The following is a 25,590-nucleotide window of genomic DNA, read 5'->3' as shown; positions in this document are numbered from 1 at the left end:
CCAATGAAAATAACATCTGCTGTTCTGAAAAAAACATTCATTGTCTTGGCTTTGGAAGTATTCTAGATTTTCAGCTGATGTAAATGTACATTTGCATCGGCTTGCAATGGGGATGCTTAGTGAATTTCATCATGAGGTGAAATCGTACATACTGCTTTCTTGAACTTCTATGTCCAAATATTAAGAAACCTGTTAGATAAAGGGGAGAAAAGAATAAAAGGGTGCTAAACAAGGGTGCTAAACAGCTAAAACCATGCAAAGCAAGAAAGCTGTTTCAGTCAGCAAACTACCTGTAGCAAGAAAGGTAGCACTGAGATCTGACAATTGCATACATCTGGTTGTGTCTGGAAGCAGTCTCCTTAGGGTGAAGAGCTGGATATGCTGATGTACTCCTTGATGCTGTGGTAGAATCGGGTCACAGTTGCTTTTATATTCATGGGAAGAAGTCCAAGAGTGGCTTAAGGTGCTCACATAGGAGGGACAGTGCTTGTTGGTGTCTGAATCTGGGTGGTTAGATGGGTGTAGGATGAGGCCAGAGATGAGAAGGAAGGGCGCTATGGATGACCCTCACCTGCTCGATGCAATTTGGAGCTGGCATCCAGGTCTCTCAGTTCCAGCAGACAAGGCCAAAATTAATTCAGGTTAACGGTGACGCTTTGGTATGCTGTAGCAGGTGTGTTTTCTTCTGCCAGAATGCACACTGGAAGCGCCTTCAGCTAAAATAAAATACTGAGGAGAGGTTTCATTTTCCTTATTCCCTGTGAAGAGCCTGTCTTAATCCGCCAGCAGTCTTTGCTGGTGGGCTCGGCAGTTCTGGAAGTTTCTCTGCTGGTCTAGGGCAGCACGTGCAGGAGCGCGGGCGTGATCGGCCTGGGGCTCTTGGGGCGCTTGCAGCATTAGCTGGAACCCTGTGCAGGGGAGGAGGATATCTGGCTCTGGCTGATGTGGTAAACTAGTACAAATGAATACCTTTTTTTTTTGCCTTTAAAACTACTTCATCGAGGATTTAGGAGTTGGCAAAAAGATTAAACGAGCACGTAGCCCACAGACTGATGGATTTTGTTATGAGATTACTTCAAATTCTCAGGCCCGCGCGAAGCAGCCAGGCTCCTCTTTCCTCACACGTTTTCATTTTGAAGCTCAAGGTATTTTTGGTTGGGGCACGGCTCTTGCATGCACACGCCCGTGCACACATGGTCCTGCATGGATTATGTAAGGTTCCTGATGCTGACCGCCAGGATTTGCAGGCGGTGTGTTGACAGGAAATTAGTTTGTACCCGTACGTGCCTTTAGCGAGCTATTTCCATGCGGTTGTGATGATGACATCGAGGCACGGAGGTCAGGTAGAGAGAGGGGGGCGAAGACGTCGCTCGGCTGGAAGTTGGTTTTGGCAGCACCCGCCTGGGACTGGAGGGTTAATCATCATTTGTGGCTCTGACTGCCGCTTGCGTCAAAAGTCCAGGCAGCCTTAATGAACATTGCCTGTGTTAATTTGAAACCCTTGCTGGGAAATCATGGGAAAATGGAAAAATGCATACTTGCGTGGCACCCTTCAGATTAACGGCTTAGGCAGCGCGAGGGCTCTCGGCGCGCGGTGCTGCGCTGCTCCAGCTCTGAGCGGCTGGTAAAGAGATCTGGCTCGGTAAACATGTGCCTTCCCCTGATTTCACGGGGGATCCTTGTAAGCCAAAAACTAATTTGCTCTAGACTCTGTGCTAAATATGGTGCATCGTATGACGGCTTAGTGAACTATGTAAATAAAAGCACTAAAATTGAAAACTTCTGGTCACAGATCAGACGTGGCTTCATTTGGTACTGCTGTTATTATTGGTACTTTTGGCCTGCGTGGTTTTGAAACCTTCTTACTCTTTTTAACAGCCCCTAGTAAAAGCCCCTAGTATTACCCTTGTAAAAGCCCCTAGTATTGTGCTGGTATCTCCCCTTAATTGTTTATTGGGTATTATAATCAATGATTGCTTAACTGCAATTTTCTGATTATACCCTAATTTTGTGAAAGCTTTTGCAATGTACGTTCCCCTGTAACAGCAGGGGTTTTCTTTAGAGTAAATATTTTTTTTTTTCTTTTTAGTCCAATACTTGTAAGAGCAATGTTTATATTGGGGAAAGATGTAATATCCGTTCTAGCCACCTCTCTATAAACAAGCATTTCTCCTTTGTTTCCTTTAATAAAAAAAAAAAAGAAAAGTTTAGCATCCCCCTTCCCCCAGGCCTTCTAGCTTCAGATCATCTCATGTAATTTTAACATTTTGGTCCCAGACTTAATACTTTTTTCCCTTTGCTTAGCTTTTTCTTGTGTGTGATCTGCGGGTTATAAAGTTGAGTGAATGTGAAACTTGTGCAGGATGGGAGGCCTGAATCCCTCCTGAGACTAGCTTATGTTACAAAGTTGATTTTAATTTCCTTTAAGTTCTGTGTCCTTCGAAAAGCATTTACTATCCTTGCACAACACCTGAAGTGTTTTATCACATGCAGCCCCCTGCAAGTCAATGGGGCTGTGACCCGGGGGTATGTTAGAAATGCTCTGATCCCACTCGGGAGCTCCTAACCTGGCTACAGCAAACCAGAAAGCTGACAACGAGCTAACCCAAGTCCCTTCTCTAATATTTCTTAACAACCTAAATATTCTGTTAGCCAACATTTATTATAGCCCCTCAAAGATGTTTTCCAGGCTAGGTCTGATAAGTTAACTGTTTTGCTTTGGAAAATTACAGAACCAGTTGTAGAACGGGAAAGTTAGAGAGATTGCTAAGAGAAAATCTATTGCTTTGCCTCCGAGGTGTTTGGGAAGCTGCAGCAGCTCTGCGGCTAAGTGGGTGCCTCTGGTGCCACATCCACCGGGAAAGCTCTGAACACTCCTATTTCAGAATAAATATTGCTTTTCAGAAATTAAGAAACTTATTTTGTTAAATTGTACTGGAAAACGGCCGTTTGAGGGTGGAAAAAGTGAAGTTGCCCAGTGCGCAGCGAGGGAAGTGGCGCCAGCAGCCCCTTCCCAGAGGCAAAGGGAGAAGCGTGGCTGTGGGCTTTTTCCCCCACATGGCACAGGGGTGTATGGAGGCAGCTGGTGTCTGAGCTGTGCCAGGAGCCCTACCCATGGCTGCCGATAGTGGTGGGCAAAAGCCAGGCTCACGGGGGCTTCACTTCCAGCACCTGGGTGCCAGAACGAGCTTTGAGGATGCTGGCCCACAGCCTGGCACCACAGGAGGCACACATCCTGCCCCTTCCGAGCACGGTCCTGGTGGTGGGGCAGCTTTTCTTGCTTTGTTTCACTCATTTCCTCTTTTTTTTCTTTTGTCCTTCCCTCCTCCACCACCTCTCTGACTAGGGGAGAACCAACACCTGTTTGCATTATTCCTATAGCTAACACAGGCTGTAATACACTAATTCCATAAATACATACTGAAACACACAGTTTCATCTGTATGTACCTAGAGCTTGGTGCTGAAAGGAACACCCATACATCGTGGGTGTAGTGCATCTGAGCATATACAGTTACCCGTGTGCAGTCCCAGTGTCTCCTAGGCATAGCACCTTTTCAAAAGTAAAGCATGACATGACGTGCAGTTACCTATTTCATGATATTTCAGAAATAAAGCCTCTTTATGGAGAATGAGGAAGATGTGATAGTGTAAAGAACGCAGCTGTTGATAAGATTTATTACTTATTGCAACATAGGTCCTTGGTCTCTTGGTGTGATTTATGCAATGTCTTCTGCATCCTTCATTATTCTTGTGAATATATGTACGCACGTGTATGCACACAAATACATGATAAATTTATAGGAAGAATGTGGTACATCACTTAATCTTTTTAAGATGTTAAAAGATTTAATGAAAGTATTATATATACATATATATTTATATATTTCTGTATTGTGTTTTGCTACATATATTTAAGCAATTCAAGCAATTCGCTGTGAACATTGACATTACCAGAGTTAATTCCAGACTAAAATAAATAAATAAAACTTAAAATAGTTTTATTAAAACCTGTTTAGGTTTTTCACATATTGGCGATTTCAAAACCAGAACTTTCTGTTTCTCAGTCTTTTTTTCCTGGTGTCTGGAAAATCAACTGACCTAAAGGACTGACAATGCTGTTATGAAGGAGTTGGTCAACACTCAATTTTTACTCGTTTGATGGGGAGAATACAAAAATGTAGAGCAACTCTGCAAAATACATAACTACCGAATTTTTATACTTCATGGGTTGGTGTAAGCACTGACTTTGGATGGTGCTGAAAACTGAAGTTTGTTTGACTAGTAAAAAATCTGCATGGATTCAGTTGTTATAAAAATGTTTATTCCAGATATCCACATTGTGTTAAATCTCTGCAGCCTATACAGCAGGGTAGAAAGCAAGAAACCTCAGTTGCTTTTGAAAGATGGCTTGCTATTGACTAACTCTCTAATTTGCATTTTCTCACTTCATATGACTGGTTATTTTACCTTCAGCTATTGAAGGTGAAAATAAACATCATAATTGCAATAAAGAGAAACTAAGTTTCTGTTGAAACACTTTTGCAAATTGAAAAGAAAAAATTATTCTTCCTTTTCTCCAAATTTCTGGGAAGGGTAAGCTAATGCTAATACTGATTATTTTTTATTATTTTTTTTCAATCAGCTCTTCAGGTGCTGGAAACGTAGCAGACCGTGTCTTGGCTCAGTTGTTAACGGAAATGGATGGGATAGAGCAGCTGAAGGACGTGACAATTTTGGCAGCTACAAACAGACCAGACATGATAGACAAGGTACAAATAGATGCAGGATGGTATATACTGTTCTCTTGAAGACCAGTTTCTGGAATAATTCAGTTCTCTTTGTTTACTCTCCAAACTGTTGTCTAATAAATTAATGATTAAGAGTAGATGTTGGGAAATGGTGACAAGGCAAAGGAAAGGTTTACGTCCCTGCCTTTTTTTTTTTTTTCCCCTCTTACAGAATTTCAACAGAAACAAAATGTTCTGTGATATCCCTAAGTATCCGTTTCCTAGAAGAAATTATTCCTACATCAAGCTCATTGAACTTGTGCAACAACATTTCTGTCAAACTGCTTTTGTGGGTTTTGCTTCTGTTGTGCTTGTTTTTGCAAGGGTTTGCTGGACTGTCGGTTTCATTAGTTACTTCCTTTCGAAAGATTAAGTATCTCCTTGGTGCCACTCGCCTGCTGCCAGCAGTAGGGGTTCCAACTGCAGACAGTGCACTTTCTCCTTAGGTCTCACAGCAGCTCTGCTGGAGCGACAGGTTTGTAAAAACAAAGGGGTTGTAACAAAGCAGAAGGCCTCCAAACACAAAACTAACCCAGAAGCCCTCTAGAAAATCCACTTTAAAACAGTCTGTCACTGCTGGGTCTTCTCACAGTTTAGTGCAGCAGACGGACCGGGCTGGAGTGATTTCCTTTAAGATATGTTTTGTAGTGTTGGTGAGATTCTTGATTCTACAGCTTTTCACCTTCACAACGTTCATAATTTGACGACAAGCTAATGAAATTTATTTTTCCTGATCTTTAATAGTGTTTCTTAAAAGTTTTATAAATATTTTCCATGTTCCATTTTAAGATATTTCTGTAATAGCGTTTTTTCTGCTGGTCTTGAAGCATTCAGGCATAAAATAGGTACAAATGTATGCTTTTAAAGTAAGGTTCATTTACACATGAAGTCTTGAGGAAAAATAAAATTGTGTTTTGGCTCCTGAACACAGCCTCTTTCCTTTTGAACTGAAGGAAGCCACTCAGCTGACAGTGTCCTGATAAAGGTTCACTTTTGTTAGAATTTTCTAGGTATATGTCAACTGTATTTCTATCACTGATGCAAACTCAGATCTCTTAAAGATGTGACTGAAAGTTTTTATTTTCATCTGATGGTAAAAACTTGACTTCTGTGCATCTGAATTTGGTGACGTTGATGAGGGGAGCTGTTGCTTCTGAAAAGACCTGTTGATATATCCACTTTTCTAGGAATACTTTGTTTTAACTAAAAGCCAGGAGATGGAGAGGGATGGCGTATCACAGAATAGGTGGCCCAGTCAGAGGAGAGATGAGCTTACACAGAGATGAGCTAGGTCCTGCAGCATCACTGAACCGAGGCACCAGCGATACTTGCAGCCAGAAAGGATGAACAGATAGCACGTTGTGGAAACCACTCTGTCAACTCCACCTTCTTTCCTTTCTTGTGTTTATCAGCAACATCTGAAAGCTCTGTGGGTAACGAGCTGTGGTAGCCACCACAGGGAGGATTTTTAGACATTGTGAAGGCTGAGAGGAAGAATATTATACATATGTGTCCCTGCAGAGTGTTAAGGAACTGCCATGGTACAGGGCTGGAAGAAAAGAAATGCAGAACAAGCAGCACACTTGTATTCGTATGGCAGTGTTGGGCTGGTGGATACTAACCCCAATAAAGCTGTTAGTTCTGACCCTAAATGTAAAGAAAAGGTCTATGCTGCATGAGACAGTGCCCCTCAGAGTAGCAAGTTGTGTGATTATAGAAATTGTATTAGTGAGAAACCATAAATGGGTATTTAAGATATTTTTTATACTATTTTTGCTAAGATATAAAGGAAAAAAAAAGTTCTGATAGCTTTGTAGAAAGAGTTCACTTATAGAATAACAGAGCAAAATTTCACCAATCCGGAAAAGGGGCTTACACTGATGTTTAAAGGGAGTGGAGAATAGCATTCATGTTGGTAAAATGCTCCTCATGCTTCATCCAGGCCACGCAGGCTACACCAGTGCAATAGTTGCACATTTTCTTCCCCAGGGGGAAAAAGAAAAAAAAAAAAAAAGACTGACACCAGAAAGTGTTTGTATTTTGAACTTCACTTAATGGGCAGTTTTCAGTCTGGGTTTATAATGATGCCCATGAATGTGTCAAATTTTATTAAATTAATAATTTATATGGAATAATAGTTCAATAATGTAGTACAATAACTAAGTGTCCTCTTTGCATAGATGTATCGTGACTGTATGGTAATTTTTAATTCATGAACTTCACATGTTGTATGAAGGCACAAGGCAATCTTTATTTCCAGGTACTGAGAATATGTTGGGTATATTTTTTTGTGACTATGTTTTAGATTTTCAAACCAAGAAATGTTTGAGGAGTGCATGCTTTGTACGTTTTAAATACTTGCAAAATTGGTAATAATTGATTCAATCTTCATTTATGTCTTCTTCATAATGGATAAATATATGATGATTAATCTTCTGCACTTTTGAGAAAAGCACACGGGAATATCACATATAAGGGTATTCCCCTGAGCCTAGTGCAGACTTCGTCATCCCTGCAAACACTACACTGTGTTGCTTTTGCATGGTGAGTAGTTTTGAGTCAGCCTTTATAGAGTTATGTTTAATTTTAAACTTGTTTTGACTTGTTACAAATGTCTATTAATAAGAAAATTTCTCTGAGATGTCATGATTTAATTGAAATATTATTTCAACCTCAAGTTGTGTCCTGTGTTTGTAGCACTTAGCTATTTTGCATCCCATTCATGTGACGCTGAAAATACTTGGGGATAGTTTCCTTTATTTTTGTAAGAAAACAAAACCAGCACATACCGTTTTCATCCCGTGTATGATGCAGGAAGAGCAGTTTCTACTAGAAGGGAGATATTCTGGAACAAGATGTTCTGAACATTCTTTGAAAGTGATACAGAAACAAAACACTCTGAGTCAGTAATAATAGTAAAACTTCCCTTTTATTCTTAATTTATTTATTTATTTTTCTCTAGACGTAGAATTGATGAGCAGTAGTAGGAAAAATATTTTTATTTTTGGTGACTTCTACATTCAAGAGTGATTTTTCATGCCTAAAAAAATTTGCAGTAGTTTTTATGGAGCTGCTTGTGATTCAGAGCTTTTCTGTATTCAGATATCATTTGGCCTAAGAAGAGATTTCACTTGTGGCTGCAAACTTCACATAAAATATTTTGAGCACCATGTCTATTTAGATTAGCTTGAATTAAACGTTTTATGCAGACGTACATGGATGAACTTCCTGGTGTAGTCCAAGAGATTTCCATGGAAGAAGACCTACGCCAGTTCAACAGGATTGTGTGGCCTTTTTTTCTCTTGCAATGGTACCTCTGTTTTGCAAGACTTTTAACACTGGGCTTAATTCTTGGATGAGAAGGGTGAATTGCTATCATTATCTGCCCATGCAGATACCTTTCTCCTCTTCAGCAGCAGGGTATGTAATGAAGGAAGGGAGGCTGTCAGATCCTCGGGGACCTTGGTGAATGTTTCAGCACAGGAAGCAAGATGCGTGCTGCTTGCAGCATCAGATAGTTTTACCTCCTGCTGGGTCAAATTTGAATGTCAAACACATTAGCTGAGATGTAAAACACGAGGCGCTGAGTGAAGTGATGGCCTGTGGTATAGGATGACATCCTGGTGCTCCTGACAGCCCCACTTCTCCTCGTCATGGGGTGCAGAAAAGATGTATCCTCAAATATGCTATTTGCATAAGAATGACAGGATGTGATAGAACAAATGAAGATTAACGAGATGCTGTGCTGTCAGTGTTGCCCATTGTCTCTAGATTGATGATGGTCTGGATTTCATTGGTGTTCATGGGCTCAAATCAGAAACTGTACTGGTAGAGTGAATACTGAAGAACTGGGTCTTTAAAAATGCTGGTTTAGTGCAGGGGAGCTTGGCTTCTCATCTTGAAGTATCTTAAGTGCTAGTATAAGAGCATGTGCTCTGTGGTTTGTGCCAGCACACAGGATTTTTGCTGCCTCCTTTTGCACATTTATTTTGCTTTCAAAACCTTTATACTCCCCAGCCTTTTTCCTCACTTTCTTTCTCTACCTTCACCCCCAAGGCTTGGTCCATGCTGTTCTGCAGAGAAGCACCAGAGAAGAAGCTCTGTTGGCTTCAATGTGTTAGTCACTGGGGGTGAATTCAGCTTATTTAGTTTAAGAATTCTGTAGATACTGAGTTGTCTGTTCTGCTTATGTGAACAAAATAAAACTGCAGCCTGTATTCTTCCTAGCAACTGCCAAGTATGGGGAAAGAGAATAAAAGTCTCTTACCCTGTGGTTCATTTGGGTTTTGGACAAGTTCTTTTGGTCAGAAAAGTCAAACAGAGGTTCAACAAGTTGATCTGATTACTGTATAGCTTTGGGACAACCTTAACTTCAAGTGGCTTGTTTTGATGAAAATTAAAAAAAAAAAAAAAAAAAAAAAAAAGAAAAAGCATGATAGAGCCATTTGGCAGAATCAGTAAAGAAATTATAATTTCTTGCCTGCAGCAAAAGTAAATAATCTTTCCTCTTTAAAAACATCAAAGTTCTGTCTTTCTGAAGGCTTATGGAAGAAATTCAAATATTTAGGTTTGCCGTTTTACAAGTTAAAAGAAATAGGAAAGAATCTTGCATATTTATTCCTTATTGTCTGGAAACGTGTGTGTGCTGTTATAAAGCAGGTGACACTAGAAGCATGCTTAGCAAGTCAGATGCAGTGGCACTAACCCAGCTCACTGCCATGCTCTGTGTTCTTCTATTTACATGCTTACCTATCTGTGATACCTGTTTTGGTCAGATATGTTTTACGAAAGGGCCTTCGTATCTTACAGCCTGGCTTGGTAGGATTTCGGTCTTCCCAAATACGGTGTGGGCCTGTGGAGTTAGGAGCCGCGTTACCCACCAGCTGTGTGCTGTGTTCCCCCTCTGTAACTCCCTGCCCCCAAGTTTGATCCAAGATCATAGCTCCAGGTTGGAAGGAGCCCTGGAGGTCTTATGGTCCAACCTCCTGCTTGAGCAGGGCCAACTTCAATGTTGCTCAGGACTCGTCCAGGAGACCTTTGAGTTTCTCCAAGGATGGAGATTTCACAGCCTCTCTGGGTACCTGCTCCATGTTTGACCATCCTCACCATGAAGAGTGTGTTTCTTTATTTTCCTTCTATCTAGCAGTCTAGCTTGCTGCAACCTGTGCCTCTCGCCCTAGTGTGTATCTCTGAGAAGAGGCTGGTGCCATCAGCTCTACAAACCATCCTACCTCTCCCTGCTGCTTTCGGTACTTCAGCAAGGGTAGAATTGTACATAGACTTGTGAAGGGGAACTGCTAAATGGCTTTAGGACTCTAGAGAGGGAAACGTAAGTATTTCTACCTATTCATCGTGCTCTGCATTGGGTTTGGTTTGAGGAGAAGCAGTCAGGTGAGCTGAGTCCCAGCCAGGGAGCTAGGATATGCCTCTGGCTGCCACTTCTCAGTATTGCCTCTATGCTGATTTCATTGAGGCTTGGAAGACCAGTGGCACAAGAGTTGGGTGCGTTTTTGAAGGAGACAGTGTTGAGATACTTGAGGCTTGGCAAAATATTTCATGATAGTTGGATAAACTAATACCAAGTAAACACGAGTTAGAATAAAGCCTTGTTATTTATTTGATTTGGTACTGCTAGGTTACTAGAGTTGAAGTCCATTCTGGGGACCACTGGGGATAACTAACAAGTAATTTTTTAAACTACATGCCTTGCCTGATATCATATTACTGAAATAAGTCTTCATTTGTATATGGGCTTTGTAGTCATCACTAGAATAGAACAGGTGGGAATGTATTTCAGAATAGCAATCAAAGCATGTAAATGCAATCACCATGCCTCTCCATACTGCTGAACCATTATTTTTTCATTTTTTTTAAATATATATATATATTTTTACTTTAAACAGTGAAATGCCTCTCTGCTCGTCAAAGGGCACTCCTCATATTATTCTAAAGCCCTGGGATTAAAAATAGAGAAGAGAGATTTTGTGTCTTGTGACTTTTTAGTCAGCCAGCACCTAGAGTGCTTACATCATTTTGCCCAGGTGCAAGCATGGTTCTTTGAAATAACAGAAGATGTGGGATTTCTTTTGAAGACAAGATTGTTCTGGAGCATATAATAAATTTTCAGAAAATGAAGCTTTAGGGAAAAATGATATCGAACTACATGCCATTGAAAAAAGGATCTGATATTCTGAAATCATTTCACGATCTTGGCACCATCACATTTTCCTTCAATTGCTTTTCTCTGGTATGTGTTTGGGTTTTACCCTTAATGCAGTTAAACTTGCAATTCTGACCAGGGCCAAGAGGTGTTCTGGAAAGTAGCTGTTTCTCAGAGTCTAATCTTGCCGTTATTAATATAAGTTGTTTACATCTTAGGGTGATTAAGAGCTTTATAAGTTTGTTTAAAAGAAGAAAGGCAAAAGAGTAAGTGAAATGATTTTAAAATTGTCACAAATTCTTTTCACCTGCCAAACTGAAAAGTCTAAATAGACACAGATGATGAGCACTGCTGTTTACTGGCCAAGACCTCTGAGTTGTTGATTTGAGGCTGGATTGCAGAGTGACCCGAGAATCCCTGAAGAGCTTTACCACCCTGTTTGAATGCCGAGGCAGTTTCTGTGTTCGTGGGCATATTTATGAAGTTTCTCTTTAAGTCAAGAACTGGGTTTTAAGATTCACCTGAAGCTCTCTCCTCCCCACCCCCCTCACTGATGAAAACTTTGTTTTCTCACCAGTACAGCAAATAAAATATTTCCAGGTGTGCAAAAGTGATTTTTGTTTCCAGCATCGATTGTCAGAGTGTGGAGGACTGAGTAGTAAATCAGCCTTAAGGCTGCTCTGGTTTTAAAAAACAGAATCTTAGTGGTGACAGCTGAAGAGCACTGTGACTTTTTCACTCAAGATTTATTACTTGCCTGAAAAGAAGGGTTGGAGGGAAAACTTGCTGGGCTGCATATTTTCTCCTTTAACAGATATAGTATAGGGCCAGGATAAATTGGCTTTATTTTGTCTGTGAAAACATACAACCAAACAGTGTATGTAAAAATATAATAGTTTTACTTCAAATAGAACAGAAAAGTAAATATGCCTGCTCTTATTCTTTATAACGGAAAGCATTCCTTACAGTGACTCAGTCGTGTATTTTAGCATCACTAATAACTTTCATAGACTTCTCTGCAACACGTGCCAGAAAACTGATTTGAAGGTATCAAGGCGTATTTATTTCATTTGGAAAAGTAAAAAAAATAAAATAAAAAATAAAATAAAATAAAATAAAAGGGGGAAGGTAAGGGCCATGGGCCAAAGTTTGTTCATTCTCGTACCTCCCAGCCTCACGAAGTCCAGATGAGGAACACAACAGGTCAGAAAGCCTCCAAATTATTAACAAAGCAGGAAATCTGAAAGGCTCTCAGATTGGTATGTGTGTGAATACCATCCTCAGTTCAATGAGTCCGTAATGGTGATACCAGGTTGTTACGTGGTTTTGTGTTTCTTTCTTTCAATTCTGTCATGAAAATGATGCTAAGAGAACATAAGAACATATGTTTTGGGGTTAACATGAATCGTACCTCTAAAAATGAAGTGGATTTGAGCAGTACCTATAAACAGGGTATAAAATCCTAAACATTGGGTTAGGTCATCTGTATTCTTTATGTGTGTTTAGTGCGAAACAAAGCACCTTTATCTGGAGAAGCAATCCCAATTTTATGGTGAAGTTTCATGTACCTGTACAGCGAATTTTAACCCCTAAAACTCGTGCAACTGCTTGTAAAGGCACAAGTTTTAGCTTCCTATCTGAATTACTTGAGAACAGCTTGCGGGATGCTAACCTCCTCCTGCTAAATCCTTCCAATTTGCTCGTGTCAAGTGTTGGGGTTGCATGGAGGCGGGTGCAGCCGGGGTGCTGGGCTTGGCTCGGTTACTGAGGGAGCATCCTCAGGAGCTGTCGAGGCCTTGGTGGGGATCAGTGCTCTGTGGCAGGTGAGCGAAGTGCAGCGAGGCGTATTTCACAGTCCATGCGTTGGATGGCATGAGTCTCTTTATATTTAATAAGCTTCATTAGGGTAGCGATAACAGTTAAGGACGAGACGTTCCAAGAGGACTTGCTTTTTAAATATTTGTGGAATGACTCTGGAAAGGATGTTAGTGTGGTCCTTTCAGCTACAGAGCTAGAGCAATGGCTGCAATTAGGGTACTTGGGCTGTGGCCACGGACCCATTTAGGGCTTGGTTTGCACTTGGTCTTCTGCCCAGCCTTCCTTGTTGTGGATGAAGTGTGCAATACGCATATAGTTTTTTGTGTATGCTATATTAAAATTGCATTACGGAGCACGTTGTGCTTGTTGAGCACTCGTGAATTCAGAACTGCCATAAGTGAGGTTGCGTGTACAACCTCCGTTCATTCTTCGTTGTGCATGTGCATCATCATGCCATCTTTAATTACTTTAATTAAAGCATTATTCATTGTGCATGATTAATTAAATTGCATTAATTTAGAAAATTATTTTTACAAGTCATTATGATGGCCTCTACTTTAATTGCCCTACTACTTACATTTCCTTACTTTTAAGAGCTTTGATTTACACTGTTTCAAATCAGGTGAACGATTACTAGTTTCTGGAGTGAGCATCCAGAACCCCTGGTGTAGTATCCTATTGGTATCTTCATGGTTATCAGCAGTACAGGACCCTCTAGATCTGCCATAGAAAACTTGTTTGCTTGAAATAATTGGTAAATTGACAACAGTATTCAACTCCTTTGCTGTTCTTTGTGGTGCCTACTAAGCAAGAATGGGACTTTGACCTGTTATTCAAGATGTTTTCTGAGAATATAGGAATAGGTAGATAAATGACTTTTTTGGTAGTAATGTTTCTTCTAATGTTCCATAGCCATAACTCTTTCCTCATGTTATTTCCTTGTGTCATCTCCATGTTCAGTTTGCCTTCTCTCTCTTTATTCAGTATCATCTTGGTTTATTTTTCCTGTATCTCCTGACCTCTTGACCTTCAGCAAACCATCATCTATCCTCAGTATGATCCTTGCTCCTAGTTTTTTTGCTCCATTAATGTCAACTTTTTTGCTTGCTCTTGCATGTGTTTTGGTTTCCACAGTCTTTCTCCTCAAAACTGTAGCTCTTCTCAGTCATTTGAATAATCTCCCCAGGTTTCTATCTCAGGTTTTTATCTGCCTGCCCTGCCAGGATTCTCTGTGTCTTTTTCCTTTTGGGTTCCCATAATTACTCCTTTCTTAATGAGCCTTGGTTTTGCCCCAGTGTTCAAACTCTTGGTTTCAGTGTTTTCATTCCTCATATCTGTCTCTTGTTCCTTCCAGTGTCATCTCCGGTATCCTCTTTCTCCTCCTCCTGCTTGACTAGATTCAGGCAACTCCAATGAGAGGAGAGGTCATTTTCCTGCTGTAATTTTGGGAGCCTGGATTCAACATGGTCTGCAGACTCCTTGAGTCTTGGTAGTTTCAATTTTTCAGTGGTCAAAACTTGGAAAATGTATCTGCTAAATGTCAGGAAATCTCACAAAGCTTTTTCAAATTAAGATGTTTCAAATCCTTCTAACATGGTCAGAACTCAAGACCTCCCTCCGAAGGTTAGGGTGAAGTCATTTTAATAAGTTTTTAAAATTATAAACAAAGCGACATATTTTTCCTGGTCTCCTTCTCATGCAACAGCTGAAATGTTTTGACTGGAACATTACAAAACAAATCAGTTGAAGGCAGGCAGCCAGTTTGGAAAGGACAAGAAGGTCAAAGCTCATAATAGCATAAACTACTAAATGCGTGACCTTATAGAAGTCACCCATCATTTTACATAATAATAAGTGCTGATATTTCTCTCTCCCCTAATAGAGTGAAAGATGTTTTAGTAAAAATGGAAGTCATGATGAAGCAGAAGGCTTAGCATTGTCCGTAACCCGGGTTTTGTATTCATCACACCTGAGTACAGCTTGGGACTGTGCTGGGAGAGAGGAGCAGGAGGTGGCTGGTGTACAGTTTCACTGTTTGCTTGTACACGTTAAGGTGGTGACCTCTTATGTTTTAGTTTTAGGCTTAGAAAATCTCTGAACCTCAGAGCTTTATAATGAGCAAGTTGGAACACGATCAAACTTTCTACATTAGTAAGGGACTCCGAAGAGCTGTTGAATGGAGGGATTAGTTGATATGCACTTGTTTCTCAGTAAGGATATCGGTGAGCTTTTTGGTTAAGGCACTTTATGGATATTGGATGTTATCATTAGCCCATTCAGTTGATGAGTAGTATATTTTTTTGTGAAATTTCTATGGGGAGAAAGAAAAATAGGACTTTATAGGCAGTTTCCACTAGCTGATTTTTTTTTTCATGTTGAAAGAGCTCCAACTTTACATTTTATTTGCTCCAGCAGTGATAAAAGCTGATGTCTTGTACATCTGACATGTACTGCTTAGGCACAAGTAGAAATACCATTCGTGTGCAGTAAGTATAACAACAAAAGAGAATGGGTTTGTTTAAGAAAAACATGTTCTTTCTGTAAGATCTTAGTTATTAAAAAGACTTTAACATCACACTAAATGAACGCAGTACTGTAATAATATAGTATTAAAGAAAAAAGGAACAATCTGAGTCATTGATTCATAGTATATCATTTTCATAAGGTATGTGGAAGGTTTGTTATGCATATGTGCAGGAGCACAAAACTAGGGCCCTGTTCTCAACCAAATGAGGCATTAACATCTCTTGTGATCAGTGCAAGCTTGGTGAATGACTTTGTAGGTCACCAGAGTACCTCAGGGTTGCATATGCCAATGTAGTTTAATAACAAAACCATATTTGAAGCTCTGTGTATTCGATGTATATAAACTGTAGAAACTGTCTCAGAATCACAAGTTTTCCTAAATTTTTGAAATAGCCTAGAAAACCATGTAGACTACCAGGTCTTTGAAGCTGCTTGAGAGCGAAGTGTCCGAAAGTCAAATGAGTATTTTGATTCAGTGGTGCCAAGCAATGGTTGATATGAGTCCACTCTTCAGTTCTGAAAATCTGAAGTGACTGCTCCTTTTGGGGCTTCAGTCTGTTACACGTTCTTACTTACCTGAAGAATTTAATTAAACAGGGTGTAGTTACTTCTTTTGTTGTAATTGCAGGTGCACACCATCCATGGTGAATTAAGCTTTGTGTTATAGAGAAGCATGTTTATGCCAGGCATACAGAAAAGAGTTTAAAACAGCTCTTGCTACTTCTGATAGGATGCAGAGTTCATTTTTCCATTAATATCTTCATTCTAAATTATAATTCCAACATAAAAATTATATTATAAAAAGATATTTTGGGGAAGAGAAAAATCCGTTTTGAAATTAATTGTACACATTAAGTTCACACTGCTAACTACTGGTATTTTTCCCTGTAAACTCATATCAGCATCTGTAACTTTGTAAAACAAGTCTTTTTCATTCCTATGCCCCTCCATTTCTTTTTTTTTTTTTTTTTTTTTTTTTTTTTACCCACATCTGCTTTGTTTTTTCCTGCACATGGAGTTTTGCTTTGGAAACTGTGTTTGGAAACTGGGTTGGCAAGATGATAGAGAAGGATGACAGAACTTGTTTCAGTGCCACCAGAGGGTTTTTTTTTTAGGTGAAGACAAAGAGGCAGAGAACTAATGAAGTATGATGATAAATAGAGGTAAATAAACCTGTTGAAACACTGGGCTGTTTCTTCAGAGGGTTGCAGCCATTGCTGGCTTAGACACTATGGCATGTGTATATGAATATGGTTCTGTGTCGCTTGCCAGAATACCTTCCAGAACCCTGCTAAGAGAAGGGAAGGCAAAGTAAGTACCTATCACTTCACAGATGGAAGAGATAAAGTGAAACATCACTGCAGTGCTCTTGTCGATGTTTCATCAACAAGTCAAAAAAAAAAAACTGACAAAAAACAAAACCACCACCAATAAACAACAACAAAACAGCTCTGTGGGTATTCTAGAATGTGTTTGCAAACAGAGTTGATGATAATTTTTATTTTCTCACAGAAGACACAGGATTTATGCTTTTCAATCCACGCTATGCATCTGTTTCCCAGTTGTATATTTCTCTGTGCTCTGTTTCTAGCAAAGCAGTTGGCTCTCAGAGTAGCTGATATGCAAATCTGAAACTTTACCTTTCCCTTGTGCACACCCTTCCACCTTGCTATGAAGTTATGTAATCCTTTCGTTAAAATAAGTCAACTTCTGAAAAACTGGAATAGGTGAGCAAGGTGGCTCTGTGCAAAATGAGAGGAAAGCCAACTGTTCCTTATGCCAAAGATTTTTTATGTCTTTGGTCATCCTTGCTTCCCTTTCCTGAACCTTTTCCAGATTTGCTATATCCTTTTTGAGCGAAATGCATACATTTGAGTGACTGCGTACAATATCCAAGGAATGGGTGAAACATGGATTTGTATGGGTGCGTAGTGGTGCTTTCTGGTTTTGTTCTTTATTCTGTTATTATCAGTATAAAATTTTGAACACTTGATTTGCTTGTTTGACTGCAGCCAAGCATCACACTGAAGTTTTCATGACTGTTAAAACTAGAAAGTCTGTCTCTGAAGTGGTAATGGTTCATCTGAGAGGCTCTTCTTTTACATGTGAATGGAAGCCTGAATTTCCCATCTTCATCACTTCACATTTACTTTTATTGAATGTTGCAAAGTCTCCTGAGATTGTTGGAGGGTTCTTCACCCTCAGTCTTCCTCCTTGTTACTTTGAATAACTGTTTCATCAAAAGTCATGGCTCCTGTATTATATCATTTCTTTGGTATTAACCTTGATAAATGAGATGTAAATTTTGTACAGGAAAAATAGATGAGACTAAAGGATCTGTGTTGTGTTTCTATAGAGAGATAACATAGGAAAGGCCCCTTCCCTGCCAGTGCATGCTGATAGCTGAAGACAGTTCCTGAGAAGCACAGATGGACTTGCTGAAAACAGAGTGAGAGATAAAGCATCACACAATATAATGAACTTGGAGAATTTGAATTACTTCACACTGTTGTACAAAGGTTCCAAAAAGGAAGGGGAGAAAAACAATAAGCATGGCAATGTGTTTTCTTTTTACTCTGTCTTACTGTCAGAAATGACCACGTGAGGTGCAGGTTCTGGTGTTTATATCTCTGGAGTTAAGTCTTTTGACTGAAAAAAAAAATCATGGATTGGCTTCCAGCAGGCTGAGAAATCTATTGTTTTCTACAAAGCATACTTTTCTGTTAGAGCAATAGCACACTAGTCAGCATTTATTCAAAATAAGCCTGCTATTTCAAGTATAAGAAAAACAAAACAAGAAAAAAAGTGTTTGTTTGTTTGTTTTAAAAAGGGGAAAAAATATTCTAGAAGGAGGCTGTCTTCATACCACAGTCTAGCTTGTCATTGTGTGGAGAACATGAGCGTGCCCATCTTTTCATGAAGGTGGTAGTGGTGAAACAGCCAGCCAATGGGGGCAACTAGCTGGTGTGAGAAAAAGGTATCTGTAAGAAAACCCATGTCTCTGTGGTGGGCTCCAGTGCAGAAAAATGCTGAATGCCAGCCCAGTCTGGGGGGAAAAAGCACGCCTGACAATGGTACAGCAAATGGAGGCTAGCACAGAATTGGGTCTTGTAGACAGAGAGAGTATATTTCAGATTGTAAATAGCTTAACTGTGCTGCAGAAGTTGTTTTTCTTAGCCGTGAATATTTTCTGCAGAAGTCACTGAGCGAGAAGAGGCAGCGTTAGCCAGTTTGCGAGGCAAGTCTTATTCCATTACTTAACAGGGAGGCACGTGAGATATGTAAGCAAGAACACACGCCAGGGTGTGTGTGTTCATCAGTCAACATATGAGGTGTGTGTAATTGGCAAACGCACACCTTGGAACATGTTACTGCACTTATAAAATGGCCATTTATTTTAGTTTTATGAAGGAATGCAAGTACTCTGCGCTAGCTTACAAAATTCTCTCTTTTAAATTGGAACACATTCTTTCATACATTAAATATTGAAGTGTGTTAAAGTCTTTAAATACTTGGTTTAGTGTTTAAGTACTATTTCGATCTGATATCTGAGCTTCTGTTTTGTCTGCATGCACTAATGATGCCTTTAGAGTGGGTGTGAGGAAATGTAACTGGCTTCGTCCTAAATTTCCCCACTGGTTCCTCTTTGTGGTTCTCTGAACTTCCTTGCCTACGCTTAGAACCAATGCGGTCCCCAGGAGAGCTAGAGTGCAGATCACATTCTTCACCCAGAAACATTGTCTTCACAGGATTTTACTCGTAATGGCTTGGTTTCATGCAGCAGAATTCAAGTCAAACAGTTGATTTCTTAACTGAAAGGTCTGTCTTGGCTAGTGCTGGTGTATGCTAAATAGTGCACTTGTTTGTTGTTTAGAAAATAACTAGTGTATTCTTTTTCGTCATGCTTGTGTGTGCATTTTACTATCAGAATGCAGACTCGCACATGAACAGGGAGGTGTTTTATGGTATTGCTTCATCTGCCTGCTCTCCTAGAAGCATTGCTGAGGGCAGGAACAGTGCAAGGGGTAGGTGTGAAGAGGAAATAGGCTGTGCTCCTTGCTGCAATGATGGCTAGTACAGCAGATGTAGAAGAATGACACCTTCTTATTGAAGACCTCTGTATCCTTTGTGCATCCTAGATAAGAGTGATCACAATCGTGATGAAAGCAAGATGTAACTGCTGTAGAGACTACAACTGAGGCAATAGGTGCTCTTCTGTGACTGCTTCTCAAGAGTATTGCTGTTTTTTTTCATAAAAAACAAAACCCTTCCCTTTTCTATGACTGTGCAGTCCCACTATGTCTGAGTCATGACTGAAGGGGAATCCTCTTGCTTCCAAGTATGCTCTTTTTGGGTTACTTTTATGTGTAGTGGACAGAGACTGAAAAGCAAAGAACCCTCCCCTCCCAGCATCAAAGGTTTGTTTGTACGTTTGGTACTAGATCATTTGCAGGTTTTACAGAGAACAGGAATCTGTTTCGTCTTTGTTTTGAACATGAAAACAGAATATGTTTCACATAAGATGCCACTTCACAAATAAAGAAATTGTTTAAGCAGACACATTTTCATAAAACACTGTGTGTTCTTATGTGATCTGCCAGCAATGCTGTGACAACACGAGTAATTTAAGTTCTTAGAAAAGACAAAATTTGAATTGGATCATTAATGTTCTGAGACACTGAATAAATTTTAAATAAAATTATTTTAATTAGTACTGTTCTAAGAGAATAAGAGTTGTGGTTTCATTCAGAATCACCAGCATTTGTGTACCTGGCGTGCCACCTGAAGTTCTGGGCTTGTAGAAAAATCTGAACTCCTTATGCAAATGTCAGCCTGTTGTTTTTTTTTGGTGGTGAGATTTCCATGAGTTTCTTTTTATTCAGATGAATCTTACAGAAATACTGATACAGAAGATCTCAACCTGGAACTTTGGTAAATTTGTTGGAACTCCTTCAGTCCACACTCAAACCTTTGTAACTGTTTTCTTTTCCTATAAGTGAAAGATTGCGTTTTTTTTTTTTTTTTTTTTTTTTTCCAATGCAGGAATCATTTCTGCATATGTTTTACTTTAAAGCTAAGCAGATATTTGAATGTTTGCAGAACTGTACTTTTGGGAACCAGAAAAAGGTGGCTAGGGTTAGTATCAGATCAGGCAAAAATATACCATGGATACAGACTGGGTTGAAACAGCCATAGTTTTTGGCAATTCTGAACCCCTTTGGTTTTAATGCTGTCTACTTGGATACATATACTCACTTGATTTTTCTACATGCTGACACTTATAGAAGCTAAAGTTGTGTAGCCAAGACAGCCATTCCTACATGGAACAGGAGAATAAACATTTTACTACTTCAGTTTCGTCCTTGAGCACTAGTAATATGAACATAATGGTGTGTTATACTCTTAAAAACATTTTTGGTTAGAAAAACCTTTTGAAGTCCTGTCCTCATCCACGGTATGGTCACTTCCAAATGGGCTGGTGGGTTGGATTGTATTCTCATCTTGATCCCATCATTTCAGGATCAGCAACCTGTTCAGCTCTTCAAGAAGTACAAGCTGTTTTGAAGGAATGAAAACAGCAAAATGAGAGAGTCCTGAAAGTGAATTTGTTATTTTGTGTGTGAGATTATTTTTTTTTCACTTGAATGCAATGAAACTAGGACTTTATATAGTATCAAATATTTTTGTGGCCAAATAGATTGTTGTGATTTTCACCCTTGCAGAGGAGTATGAAGGTAGTCAGGTAGTCTATTACTATTTATGTGTTCATTATTTTTTAATAGTTGCTACAGTTAGGTTTTTCTTTCAGAAGCAGCTGTTGTACCTGATTCTCTGTTTCATGATCATGATGGACTTGTTAGATGCTTTTGTTTCCATAGTCACTGTATTCATGCACACAGTTATTAAGTTTGTGTTTGTTGCTTGTCTGAAAATTAGCAAAAACATAACAGATATCAGGACAGTTGGTCTACTTTGTCTTTAAACATGAATACCTTCTACCTCTAATTCTCCATATTTGTTTTTTTGTAACCAAGATCTGGAAGAAGAAAACGTAGAACACATTGAAAGCTTTGTGCACATTTTCAAATGATGTCTCAGGTTCACAAAACATGGGATCAGCAGATGGCAGTCAAACCAAAGTTCAATCTGTTAGCTTGCATGAAGATTTCAAAATACTGTGCACGTAAAAGACAGTAGAGAAAGGCAGACTGTGTGACTGAGTTGTGTCAGAAGAGATGTTCTTATGCATTGGTAAACAGATATAGGTTTGTCAGACCTTAGGAGAAGAGGAGCCTTGATTTCTGCCCATCTGGGATTTGCATGTGGTTTTATTGCACGTCTTTGTACTTAGGAAGGTCTTGATTTTTTTTTTTTTTTTTTTTTTTTTCACTGCAGCTGTGGCTGTTTTGCAAAGAACAAACTGGTGATTGGGTTGCCTTACTTGTATTCTAGAAGTCTGTCTATTTGAGAATATTTTGTTATTCCACATGTGTGGGGAAAGAGCTTTACTTTTATGCCTGGAGTGTCTGTCTCACAATGGGGTAATATGTTTTTTGTTAATTAGTTGTTTTTTATATTAAAAATATGATTCTCTAACTCAGTGCTTAATGCTTATAAAAAAAAAGATATTTTTATTCATTTTTAACTTTTTAATCATGCTGTTTTGTAGGATAATAGCTAAGTGGCTGAAAAATGCTCACTCTTTTATATGGTATTTTTATTTGCATCCTTTTGTAAATAGTTGTGACACTTTTATAGTACTATAATTTTACTGTACTTTCATGCTTTTTTCCCCCACTGCAACCCTTGCTTTTTCTCATTTAGAAAATTAGTCGTCGTCTTGGATTGCAAATTCTGGCCTCTGTGTTCTCCTATTAGGATGGGAAGGAAGAAAAAAAAAAAAAAAAAAAAAACAAGCCAGTGAAATGAAAAACCTTGTGGGAAAACTACTCAAAGGTTTTATCATGAGTCAGTATTTTCAGTTCACACTTCACATCTCCCTTTCCCCTAAAGGGGTTAACACTACTTATTAATTGAAGAGCACAGTTTATATACTAAGCATTATTTAACATACACTGGTGGTATTACTGTACTTCCTGTTTTGTATTCACAATAATAGGTTTCTGAAGAGTTGCCTTTGTATAAATACCTTGCTGACATTTTAGGCAAGTATATTCATGTCTTGGAGTAAGCACGAAAGAGTAATGTGTTGGAACACTGCTAAAGAAGGAAATCTCTTTGTGTTTCATAAATGATACCCCTAAAGCCTTTTAAGAATATATGTTTTCAAATGACAGTTATGCATTTGTTTTGTTTCTTTACTTTTTATTATTCTGGCTTGGATTGGCTTTAATAAGCCATGAGGGGAAAGTCGTAGCTTTGGTAAGGAGACTTCTCTGTGTGGTGCTTTGCCACTGAGCCTGAAGTACTGTCATACAGAAAAGCAAATCTGCAGAATGCAGCTGCGTTAAAAGGAATTGAAAGGTCAGGATGAACTTGCGCTTGTTGCAAGTACTAATTTCCTGGTAAATCTATTCTTCCTGTTCGAAATCACTTGCAAAAAAAATAGAGGGGCTGGGGAAACACAAGGAGTGAGAGTTTTCACCAAACTTTGTGTCCTGGTTTTGTCTGCAGCGGTCGTGGAACTGCGCAGTTCTTACGATAGTCAAGGCTGATAAAAGGCAACAGAGATCAAGTCAGAACTAATTCAGATTGTATTATCAAAAGCCTGTTTCTGATGCTTACTGATGGTTTGGTTATTCTTGAAATTTATTTTGCCTCTAAAGAAGAGAAAGATTATAAATACAGGCAATGGAGACTTGTCTAACTAATTTCAAAGAATTCAAAAAAATATTTAACCTTTGTTTATGGGGTTGAAAGTCTTTTGATAATAGTTTTCATTTTATACTTATTTCTTCAGAACAACAAAATTCGCATCTTTGCTGAAGTGTCTAAAAGCGTAATTTTGGAAGTGACTCCTTGTGTCATCCCCTAGCTGTTCCTTGCACGTGCTGTTTGCACCGTCCGCACTCCTGTGCTCCTCAGCGCTGCACAGCTGCTGTGGTCCAGAGGGAAAGGCAGCGAGGGAGATGCCTCTCCTTCCTTCTAGCAGTCCTCCCATGCTGTTAGAGAAGTGTGGTGAAGATTTTGTGTCCTAGTTGGCTAGGAAGATGAAGTTCTTACAGATTTTTATGGGCTTGTTTTGTTTTTTTAAAGTAAAAGTCAAAAGTGTGGGCCCTCTGGGCACGATTCCTGCATTTTCTCCTTGAAGAAAGCCAAGATGTATGCAAGGCTGCTGGGAAACCATGCTCATGGTGGCCACTTGCACTTGTCTTGAAAAGGACTTGGATCTCTATCTTCTAGCACTAACTTCCAAGCAGTACTGGTGTTAAGAGGGAAAGGTTACACCTTGCCTCATTTTAAGTCACTGGTGATTACTGCAAGTGCTGCTTGCATGGTAGCAAGTGCTTGCCCTCCATTCCCCTCTCTGCCTGCTCTCCATCAGCCTCTTACTGAGGAGCACTGCAGGGTTTTCACTAGCATGCCCTGGCTGCCCGTTATTCCTCATACATTTGCAGATGAGCAGCAAGAATCCTGTCTAAGCAGATACTTGAATGGTAAGTCACTGTCGTGTGGTGATGGCAAAGGATGCAAGGAATTGAGAAGGGAAAAGAACGAATGGGAGAAAACTTTTTTTTTTTTTTTTTTTTTCCTCAGTAGGAAGATGGTGTCGCTGTTACAGCTATGTTTTGAAGTACTGCACTTTTCTCTGCAGTAAAGGTGCTTTACACAATGAGACAATAGGCGGTATCCAAATGCTGGTTGGTGATAGGAGAAAGCAAAGAAAGAAGTGTGGGAAATAAAAGTGAGAAAGTAAGTTGTGTAAGAGTTAATAGCACAATAATGCTGCTGTTGTCTGACGTGACACTGTTTAGGCTGGGCCATATCACTGGGTCTTCTTTCTTTACCCTTTCATTAGTTTTTACCATATGACATAGGCAAAAGACTGTTCTCCAGAACACATGAAGTGGTTGCTTTTTTTCCAAAATACGTGGAAAATGTAAACCAATTTTCAGGAAGATAAATTGAGGTTGCTAGCTGCAGCTTTACATGTTCGTCAGTTAAAATCTCTGATGAAAATACTGTGAAGAACAGTCTCTTGTCTTTGTGCTCTCAGTTGCACTTCAGTGTTCATCTCGTCTGTAAATGACATCCTAAAGATACAGTGTGTTTAATCTTGAAATCATCTTCGTCCTGTTTTATGGTCTGAGAGAAAAAACAATGTGGGGAATTTCCTTTTAAGATACCCTTGTTTCCTTCTTTCTCTTTAATCTCTGTACAAGATATGCTTCCTAGAGAAATGTCAGCTGGCAAAAGACTAGCAGGAGCAATGGTGTATGTGAAAAGAAATTCAAACTCATGTTGTACTTTCGTGCAAGTTCATGCAAATTACACCAACTTAAATTAATGGAAATCTAAGTGACTTAGAAATAAAGCTCTGCAGTGCACTGATTTCCATCCATCAGTCCAAAATCAGGCTTGGATCTTATCTGCTCGCAAGGTTTGCACAGTTGTAAGTGTGCTGGAGCAGTTGGATGGGTCTGGTGCCGTTGATATGGCTGCAGCTGAGGTTGTCTGTGAGCTCTGCTTCCATTGCTAAGCTGGCAGAGGAGGAGATTTTCTGCTGATGTAGCTATATCTTTTCTCTGAGTGATGCAAGCCAAGCCCCAAAAACAAACAAGGTAAAATTTGTAAAGGTAAAATAGACAAGAAAGAAACCCAAAAGCCTCAGTTCTCTTTCTTTGACTGCTGTGGTACCAAAAACTGTAGATACTGCTAGGAAATAATGCCAGGTGTTAATCACTAAATGAAATAGTCTGTGCTTGTGCTTTGTTTCTGTAAGTTTTCATGACAGTGTTGTAGCTGATTCTGAGAATTCAAAAGAAAAAAAAAAAAAAAAAAAAAGGAATAATTTGTCAAGATTAAATCAAGTCTCTGAAAAACTCCAGGCTCAGGCTCTTCATCTTTGGAGCATTGGTGATGGTCCAGACAGGAGAATTGCTTTCCCTGGGAGGATTCACCTAGATTTGGCTGTGGAAAATGTATTTGCTCAGCAAATTTAATGAGCTTATCAGAAAATTCTCCAAACATCTTCTCTGTATTTTGGGTAGTCTGGACAACATACTGCTTTCTGTGTGCTAACTGCAGAGCCTCATTTTCCATGATGTCTTTCGTCTGCAAAGCACAAAGCTAGACTTTGGGTTTGGGGAGAGGAAAGAGGCGAGATAACAGCAGC

The 25,590-nt window shown here is 39.4% G+C and overlaps 1 protein-coding gene across 1 annotated transcript in view; it reads left to right on the top strand.

The window, feature by feature from the left end:
- The window catches only part of SPATA5 (spermatogenesis associated 5), a 189,749-nt gene that overhangs the window by 51,839 nt on the left and 112,320 nt on the right, over positions 1-25,590 (top strand). The window contains exon 14 of the mRNA XM_032185948.1: positions 4,645-4,771. Within this exon, the coding sequence (XP_032041839.1) occupies positions 4,645-4,771 (127 nt within the window). The remainder of the gene's footprint in view (positions 1-4,644; positions 4,772-25,590) is intronic.

Source organism: Aythya fuligula, chromosome 4 (genome assembly GCF_009819795.1).
Source record: "Aythya fuligula isolate bAytFul2 chromosome 4, bAytFul2.pri, whole genome shotgun sequence".
NCBI lineage: Eukaryota > Metazoa > Chordata > Aves > Anseriformes > Anatidae > Aythya > Aythya fuligula.
Note: the sequence above shows the minus strand (reverse complement) of the source record. Positions and strands in the feature narration are given on the sequence as shown.